General features: G+C 46.1%; 1 protein-coding gene across 1 annotated transcript; it reads right to left on the bottom strand.

The window, feature by feature from the left end:
• Positions 1 to 1,153: 1,153 nt before the first annotated feature.
• Positions 1,154 to 9,424, bottom strand: dhtkd1 (dehydrogenase E1 and transketolase domain containing 1). The gene is made up of 17 exons (XM_037451700.2): positions 8,735 to 9,424; positions 8,389 to 8,541; positions 7,521 to 7,732; positions 7,208 to 7,402; positions 6,763 to 7,032; positions 6,422 to 6,593; positions 6,132 to 6,330; positions 5,255 to 5,567; positions 5,080 to 5,164; positions 4,865 to 5,004; positions 4,640 to 4,790; positions 4,414 to 4,520; positions 3,728 to 3,892; positions 3,545 to 3,627; positions 3,162 to 3,328; positions 1,926 to 2,011; positions 1,154 to 1,831 (listed from the first exon to the last, which is right to left on the bottom strand). Exons 1-17 carry the CDS (start codon positions 8,907 to 8,909, stop codon positions 1,730 to 1,732), a joined length of 2,775 nt encoding a protein of 924 aa, XP_037307597.2. The 5' UTR covers positions 8,910 to 9,424; the 3' UTR covers positions 1,154 to 1,729.
• Positions 9,425 to 9,806: the final 382 nt, after the last annotated feature.

Here is a 9,806-nt window from a genome sequence, read left to right on the forward strand (position 1 = left end):
TGGGGCTGTGGGGTTGGAGGGGGGTTTTAGGGAGGGGGGGGGGGGCTCGGTTCCTTAAACTTTCTTCCATGTGCCTTGTAGATTCTGCAGGATATTCACATATATGTGATTTAAGTGCAATGGTTCTCCAGCCTGGACTGGCAGCAGGGACCAGAGGGAGTTTTGACAAGAAAGAAGAATGTGTGGATTAAAAAGATGATGGTTGTGGTTTTGTTGCTGTTTGAAGCAGCAGGGGGTGATGATACAACATCTCTAGTTTCCAGGAGCATTCTACGAATATAAAGACAGACACAGGAATGTTTCCATCAGGTCTGTGGGCTACCTGTAGATTGCCAATTAGAATTTTTCAAATCTATTTATTTTGTTTGTAGCATATTGGATATTCGTTTCAAAGTGACATCATTAAACTACAACAACACAGAAAAAGAGCCTCTACAAATCCTGGGGCTTGTTGTCAAAACTAAGGGCAGATCACTTGTTCCATTAGGCAACAGCCCGGCCTTTCCCCTCATGCCCCGGGTCCTGCGGTTAGAGGACAGCAGCTGCAGCCACCCTGATCTCCGGAGGTTAATGTTGGTCCACGTGTGCTTGCCGTCAGAACAGGTCGGACACGACTGCGCTCCTCAGCGATTGAGTCAGCACAGGCCTGCCTCGTGTTGAGCCTGCATTAGATTACAGGAGTGCAAACCTAAACCCGCGGAGACTTGCTAACTTAACTGACATTCGACAAGATGTAATGTATTTGTATTATTGGACAACTTAACCTTTGGTCTCTGATTCTAACTTGAAGCGATCAAAATAATCTGTTACTACAAACATCTGTATAAGTACTTAGAGAAATAACACACGCGATAACCATGAAAATAGATTTATTTGAAAATATTTCCATTTAAAATCCATTTTTTTAACATTATTTAAGGTTTTATTTAAAGTCTTCAGTTTGAGCCAAGATCAGATAATGAAGATGATCATGTACCTTTTAGCCCAAATCTGTACTCTTAAACATCTACATACATCCTATTCAATGCTGAATAAACATGCAACAATCAAAACGGTCACAACACATTTGTGTTTCCTCAGAAATCTAGTTTAAGTACCCCTGTTCTTGAGACATTCAATACATTGTACTGATATGTTCAGTTAAGAAGTGTTGAAAAAAAATGGACTAGTGCAGATCGAATGAAAGCAGTAAAAAGACACAACTTGAACTCATGATCATCCCACTGTTTCTGGGACCGAGCCAGCAAGGTGAGAACCTGGACGCAGCGATTGGACCTTTTCACCCTCCGATGCAGGCGACTGGGCTTCCTCTTATGTGTAACATACATTTGCATGAATGGCTTCTGAAAGATATAATCTCCAGTGCGGGAAACAAATGCATCGTAAACACTGTGTCTCAGGCCTCGATTCACATCCGAACCACGGTGGCTGTCACGAAACACAAAGAATACAAAGCATAAATAAGAGGAAGAGGAGATTAAATTAGAAATGTGTGCCGACAACATTCAGCCAGTTTAAAACCATAAACACAATAATTCATTCTCTAACACTTTTTTGAAATATTATTAACCCTTTTTTTTCTAAGTGTACACTGTTTAAAAAAAGAAAAAAGAAGAAGAAAGGTCCCTGGTATCCGCAGTGCACGTTTCCTGGCCATGGTTCGAGGGGCCGGAGCAGATACCAGTACGTAGTGTGGTGCTGATCGTTTTGTCTCCAGTCGGGTGGGGTCTTAAGAGAAGGTGTCGGCGAGGATGGCCTCTTGCTGCTGGTGATGGAGGGTCCCGATGCCGACAGCCGGGGCGGGCAGAGCCGGCCGGCTCACTAACCGCAGCTGAGGAAGACGGAAGAGAAGGTCTCGTATGCGCTACTTCAACCACTCTCTTTTTTGTTTTTTTGTACATCATATTATTTGAAAAACTGCTCACCTTGCAGGCCAGCTGCTTCTCAAAGCGGGGCGCTACAAAAGACCAGGGACCCATGTTCTGTGGCTCCTCCTGACTCCAAACAAACTCTGTAGGAGGAGGGGGGGGGAGTTGAAATGAGTTGCAGTGAAAGTAAAAAGGGGAACAAGACTCAAACATGTGACCTTTTCATGTAGACTAGAGAGGCGTCTCACTGAATGTGGATTGGCCTCAGTAGTCTAAAGCTAAAATAGGAAGCCAAAGTGAAACTCACACAGACTCAAGTAATTATGCAAGAAACTAAAATTCAAAATATGTTTAAACTATATTATTCGTATATCTTCTCAAATGATTATCGTGGGTTGAAATTGATATTTTTTTGTTGTGAAGCATCTGGTCGGACGATTGAATAAAGTTGTGCTCTGCTGGGCTGGTAAAAGAAGAACCTACGTATTGTTGTGCAATTTAAAATCTGAATAGCCGAAGCAGATGCTCAAGTCTCTTAGCATATGAATAATAAACCCTGGGGCCATGTTTCAGTTCTTCAAGCAGGCCGAGGGAAGAGTCCCTCAGGAATTTCAGGATTTTAGCAGTCTGTGAAAACTGCATTCCTGTGATGTCATTGTGTGGCACATGGTTAGAAGAGCAGAAACAAGATTAACTAAATAAAGCACAAAATTCAACGCTTTGTGGGTAAGGAGAAAGATGTTGACAACGACTGCAGAACAAGATGAAGGGGTTTGTTCATTCAGAGTCGGGATTGACACACATTCAGCTACAGAGGGAGGACAAAATAACAGAAACACAATAGACAAACCCTGCAGTGAGTACCACATACACGGATGTACCGGCATCCATGGTTTCCTTGTGAGTTGTCCAAGGTTTTGAGTATGTGGTAAGAAAAGTGAAGACTGTCATTTCTGTGACTGTGACAGAAATCATGGTGTATATGCAAAGCATGTCAGAAAAGAGGAACAGTGGACACAAAGAGCCTACAGATAACCACACCGGGCCGGAAGAATTACCATCAAGCATGAACATACATGTAAAACACTCTGTGGACTCACAATTATTCAAGATATTTAAATGAAAAAGTTACTTTGGCCTTTTGATATTTTTCAGCCACGTTGTAGTGGCTGTGACTTGTTTTTAAGTGATATAATATTAACATACATGCAGATATATGCCCATGTGGCCATTCTCATAGCGGGTAAGCTCGCTAACAGTGAAGCCGGGGGGGGGGGGGGGTCCCACAAATACCTTTGGCGTTGGGGTATTTTTTGAGCTCCTGCTGCAGAGCGTCAAGTGGGAACGGACACAGCTCCTCCACCCGAACTACAGCAGTGTTCTGCTTGGCTGCTGATGTCTCCCTCTGTTTCATGAGGGCGTAGTAATGCTTCCCCGAGCACAGCACCACCTTCTGGACGCTGCACAGAGCAACAAAAACATGGCTTTATTGGGTCGTACTTTAACATTTTTCCACAAAATAGCAGCTTTTGTTAAACCTTTTTAAAAAACAATAAGTAGTCCCTGAATACTACAATGATGACATCTGAAGCCCTGCCATTAGAATCAAATATTCAAACTAATTAAACATATTTCACCACAACAGAGGACTTCACATAATGCTGCGACATCTTTACCTTTCTGCAGGGACCGAAGTGTCACCCAGCACTGGTCTGAAGGATGTTCCTGGGGCCAGTTCAGTCAGACTGGACGCTGCCCCCTGAGAAAAAAAACACACACACACACACACACACTTGAGCCACGTGCGTGGACATACCAAGTGAAAAGATGTTACAAATAAGTGAAATGTTGGCGCTCACAGAAAATCTGAGCAGCATCTTGGGCCCAACCACAATGAGAGGCTTGCGGAAGTTCCGGATCATCTGCCTCCTCAGCAGGTGGAAGTACTGAGCAGACGTGGTGGGGTTGACCACAGCCATGTTCACACAGTCACTGTCCACACCCTCCTCTTTGCTGTCACACATCTGAGAGACCAAGCGGGACCAGTTAGCAATCATTTACAGTTCAGGGAATGTGAAGCGCAACACAAAACCCAATCAAAGCGATCAAAAGACAGCATTGATTTAATGTCTTTAGTTAACTGTATAGTTAAGAATCATTACATCTGCTGACTGCTCGTGGATTACACCGGTTTATATTTCGTTTTATTTTGCATTTGACATTGAAACCACGTAGGTGGACAGAAAAGATGACCTCTGAACTGGCTGTTTTGGTAGATCATTGATTCAACAGTGTGTTAACTTGCAGGACTTCAACAAGTAGTTCGGCAGCTGTGATTAGAGAAAGATCCACAAAAATCAGACTCATCAAGACACTTTTACAAAGCACTTAAACGTGAAAGACTGATTTGGGCGGACTTGGGGCATTTGTGTGCGTTTGGTTTTTAGGTAGTAATGTAGCATTAGAGCTAGGTTTAGCATATTCTTTCCCTAGCGCTAGTTAAAAGCTGGGATGTTGACATGGATTACATTTGCGCCCCACAGACCTGAAGGAAGCGCTCCATGCGGCAGGACGAGTGCTCGGGTCCGGCTCCGTCGTAGCCGTGAGGCAGCAGGATCACCATCCCGCTCTGCAGCAGCCACTTGGCCTCACCTGGGGGGGGGGGGGGGGGGCGACACAGCCGATCTACATCTCACGCGTGAACATTCACAGCCGCGGTACGAGGTCGCCGTGAATCTGAACGGGGAAGCCAGGGCCGCAGCTTTACTGACCTCCAGTGAGGAAGGTGTCAAAGATGATCTGCGCGCCGTTGAAGAAATCCCCAAACTGAGCCTCCCAGATGGGAAGGAGCTTCGGCTGCGCGATGCTCATCCCGTATTCGAATCCAAGCACCGCCTCCTCAGACAGCGGGCTGTTGCACACCTGAGCACACGGAGACGTCACAGGGCGCAATGGCGTCATGCCTTTAGATGGATTATCGTTGATCAGGGTTTCACCTCCAGGAAGCCGGTCTGCTGATGGCTGATGTGGTTCAGAGGGATGTACATGTCATTGGAGTCCTGACACACCACCATGGCGTGGCGCTGACTGAACGTGCCTCTTCCGACGTCCTGTCCGCTGATTCGAATGTTGAAGCCTGTAACGGCAATAATTTGAAATCTACAAATCCATTTCCTGAGGGATTTTTTTTCTTCTTCTGCTGAGCACTGACCTTGGGACAGGAGGGAGCCGAAAGCCAAGGCCTCAGCTGTGGACCAGTCCAGTTTGGTCCCTTCTTCCAACTTTTGCAACCGAGCCTGAGTTCATAAACAGAAAAGCACAAACAAAACATCATCCAGCTGCTGCCAGGTCGGCCGTAGACCGTGTGACAGAAACGTCGGCCGCACCTGCACATGCGTCTTTCTGAGGTGGCTGTGGACCTGGACCTGCTCCGGGATGTCCACAGATTTCACTCCTACAAATTGCAGCAGGGGAACGGGGACGCCAGTGTCCCAGGTGGTGACTCGGGCCTGGGGCTCGACCAGATGGGCCCAGCGGCCCTGCAGGTTGGTGGGCGGAGGGCTGTACTGGGTCGCGTGGGACAGCTTGTCGTTGAGCATGCCGTGGTGCTTGGACTTGATCTCGTCGCGCTCCGCTTCGGTCATCAGACCCTCGGAGATCAGCCGGTCCGAGTAGGAGTCCGGGACGCTCTTCCGGGATCTGGGAGGATGCAACAATATCCGTTTTATTAACTTAAAACAACATACAATCTATAATATATCTGTAGGGGGATGAAATAAATAATCTGCCTACAAGTATTCAAAAAGTGCTTAGTGGGAAATTCAGTTTTTCAATACAATCTTTTTTGTGAAAAAGTGAAAATCTCATAATGAAACCTAAAAGACACCAAAATGCCATGTCAGAGAAATACAACTAATGTCGTTACATTTCATTTTCGAGCAACTAATGCCGATGTGCAGGTAACTCTTCATCATTACTCCATGTAGGTGTCTTTTTAGCATGACACTCAAGAATTAATTACTTTTGACCTTTGTAACAAAAACAGAGACACTCTTGTCCACCAGCAAGGTCTTGGACGGTAGACTTTTATGACCTTTATATAGTACTGTACAATGTGCTTACATCCTTCAGGCTGAACGGATACTTTTTATTTTTAGCAACACTGAAATGACTCATAACCCATAATGAAATTCTTTTGCAACCGGTGCGTCTATTTGGTGAGTTTGTTGTGGCACAAAGTAAACAAAGTCAATTCAAACCGACCGGATGATCTTGTACATGGCCGGGTTGGTGAAGAAGGGCTCATCCAGCTCGTTGTGGCCCCACTGACGGTAGCAGATCAGGTCCAGGATGACGTCTTTCCTGAAAAGCCGCTGGTACTCCACAGCCAGCCGAGTGGCCCGCAGCACGTCCTCCGCCTCGTCGCCGTTCACGTGGATCACGGCACAGTTCACCATCTTCCCTGTGGAACAAATGTGAGCATTAGCGCCGAATCACAACAGGATACACGATCCGGGTCAAGTCACATGAACATCTAGACGCGCTTCACTGACCGACATCACTGCAGTACAAAGAGGATCGGCCTCGCTCGGACGGAGTGGTGTAACCCACTTGGTTGTTCACAATCAGGTGGATGCTCCCACCGACTCTGTAGTGAGGAAGGTTTGAAAGGGTCAGAGTTTCTGGAACGACCCCTTGGCCGGGGAAAGCGCCGTCGCCGTGCACCTGAGGAGAAGAGAACAGAACAGAGGTGGATCGGATGTCTTTTTGGATCCCGTGCAGGTAACCCGGGTCTGATGAGCTCATCGTGCAGCTTCACTTCAAAACATCCAAACGCGTCGCTTTAATGTCAGACTATAGTGGTTCTTCGCTGCACGTGCGCGTGTTTGAGCACCTGCAGACAGACGACTTGGTCCCCCGGCTGGGCGTTGTCTTCGGGTGAATAGTCTCCTTCTTGCCGGAGCTGCTGCCTGGCTCTGGTTTTGCCCTGAGCCACGGGGTTGATCGCCTCCAGGTGAGAAGGGTTGGGCAGCATGGTCACGTGAATTGGTTTGGCGGCTCCGAAATCCAACTCCACCGAGGAGGTGAGGTGGGAGAGCACGTCGCCGGTGGCGGGCGAGGTGTCGGGGAACTCGCTGAGGCCGCGCATTTTCCGGAACATGAGCTGAAGAGAGAAACAAAGCGTGTCGTTTGAAGTTAGCGTACCCGTCTTTAGCCTTTGGCAGCTGGCTGTGGCTTTCTGTTTACTTGTGCTGCCGAGTACCATCCTATCCCTGCAGGTCACGGGTAATTTGAAAGTGTGCATGTCTCATTAAGGAGTCCCTCTAAGGCTGATTAACCTCTGGTGGGAACTTCAGCAGGCCTGTCAGCAGGTTGAGTCTTCCTCTATGAGGCATGCCGATGATGACGTCAGTGACTCCGTTGTGGGACAAATGGTGGAAAAGCTCATAGAAGAATCCCATCATGCTCTCTGCTCCTTCTCCCCCGTAACGTTTCACAGTAGAAAACTTGGTGGCCAGAAAGTGGTCAAATTCCTGCAAGCGGGAAGAGAAAAGTAAGGAAACAGATGGATTAAAAATACGAAACAGGATAAGGTGTGACAAATAATACAATTGTTTTTTTGTGCCTCGTCTCCTTTCGCCTTGGACCTACCTGGGACTCCAGCATGACCTTCGCCAGCTGCTTCCTTTCCTCCGCAGAGAAACTCTCCTTCTTGAGCTCCTCGAAGCGGTCGGCGAACCACTCCCTCTCCTCCAGGCTGCTCAGCTGGCTGGTCTCCACTGACAGGTTGCCACAGTAGGCTCCCTCCAGGTAGGCCTGAACCTCTTCCACCGACGCCTCCGCCCGGCCGAAGTGTTGCAGACCTGCAGAGGAGCATCGAATGAGTGACGAGTCCCAGACAAGTGGGTTTCTGAGGCAGAAGTGTGTATTATTTTTGCTGTTGTTCATGTTCACGTTTGATGTTCTGCTCCTCTGGAATTAGATCAGTTAACAATAATAATAATCTTATCTAATCAAGGACAATGTTATAGCAGCTGCTGGTTTATAATGAATGCAATTTACATGCAACGTATTCACATACATATCAGCAGTTATTTTAACCATGAAAATTGTTGGTGCTATAACCATGTACAATTTTACATGCTTTTATGTTAAATTCATGTATGTATGCTCAACTACAGATTGTAAGTTGTATTTATTTGATATGTGTAGTCACAAGTTCTGATGCATTTCTTTAAATAGAAATGATACAATATGATGATGTAATAAATTAAAAATGCTCAACATGCTATAAAATAGTTTAAACTATGTTTACCTTGATTTTGACGCTACGCTAATATTGAGCTGCAAGCATTTTAACCTCAGTACATTAAGGTGATATGCCTTTAATAAGGAATCAGTACGATTTTTGACTTTTCTACATTGCTGTCGTACTTGATTTAAGAATCTATGCAACATGTCCTAACATTCTGCATGCTTTCTGCATGCTTTCTGCATGTCTGCCCCAGCTGTCGCGTACCTGCGGTCTGCAGTCTTCCGGTCATGGTGCCGGTCAGCATGTTGATCTCCGGCACGCTGTCAGCCACCGGCTGCTCAGGCTGCAGCGGGTTAATCTTAGCAGCCTTGTGTCCATGTGCTCTGTATGCGTCCACCAGACGGGCCAGGCCGTGATCTGCGAAGCAACATGGGTCCGTCATCATGAGCTGCCTCCTCCCCGCGAAAAACACGCGTCAACTTCCGCCGCTGGAAGGTGTGCAACCGTTCCACGGGATTAAATTTAGCAAAACAAATTTAAAGCTACAGACGTGCACGTTGTGGTTAATTAGTTACGCTGTTTTGAGAGCGAATTAACCTCCCGTTCTGACCTTGATTCAGTGCCGCTATGCGGTCGCTCTGTGACTTGTGGCGGTGTCTCTCCGGCTCTTTGGGTCGGTATCCGAAGACACCTTTCTCGGTGTGGTAACAGCCGGCGACCGCCTGCCGAGCGGCACCCGGCGGAAGCCCACTTAGCGACTTTCTCAGGAAAAGTACAGCGGACATTGTTCTACAAAAAAAGTGCAAAGCTCTAACAGCAAACTATTGAGAGAGGACACGCCGACGGCTACGGGACGGCGGCCATACTGCCGGGAGAGCAGCGTACGTCGTTGAGGGAGGAGACGTCGCGCTGGACGCTTATTGGCTGACGTCTCGGTTCAGACTCACGGCCGTTATGCGAGTATGTTTCCTGTAGTTTCATTAGTTTGTGTTTATGTTCATTTAAAAAAAATAAAAATGATTTGTGTATGTAGTACACGATAATACGTCTCGGGCTATCGCATTTAGTACCTGAAGCAGCATTGCGTTACGCACCGCAGCCAGTCACGTGGTCGGTGATGCGTTCATGACCCCCTTGAAAATTTAAGCTCGCATGTGAGTTATAAAACAGGTGTTTTGGGTTTGAAATGTGAAGGATTTTGTAGCAGTATTTGTAGTAAGCTTCTCATCAGCATCATTAAAACACAAAATGTCTAGTATATTTTACAGCAAGTTATTAGAACCATTTCTAAAGTCTGTTAGACTGCTTTATATTGCTTCCAAGGGGGAAATCTAGTCGTTTGTTGAAGAGGAAAAAATGTAAAAATAATGACTGACATTTTTTGCACTTTTCTTTCCAGCCAAATTCTTCACAGCAAATTAGTATACTGCAGAATTACCCTCTAAAATATATTTTCATTTTAATGACAAAATGAATTAGAGCTTTAACTAAAAACAAATTGTATCATTTAACCAAATGGTGTGTTTATCACGGGCTAGAAATCACTTTGTCAAAATTGCTTTTTTTTGGCCGACCAACAGTGCCAAATCGTGTGCATGTATGTTTGAAAATGTAAAACAGGTGAAGTAAATACTCACATTTGAGAAGATCGGGATTAAAAAAACATTGATTCAGATTATAAA

This window comes from Pungitius pungitius, chromosome 6, assembly GCF_949316345.1.
Source record: "Pungitius pungitius chromosome 6, fPunPun2.1, whole genome shotgun sequence".
Lineage (NCBI taxonomy): Eukaryota > Metazoa > Chordata > Actinopteri > Perciformes > Gasterosteidae > Pungitius > Pungitius pungitius.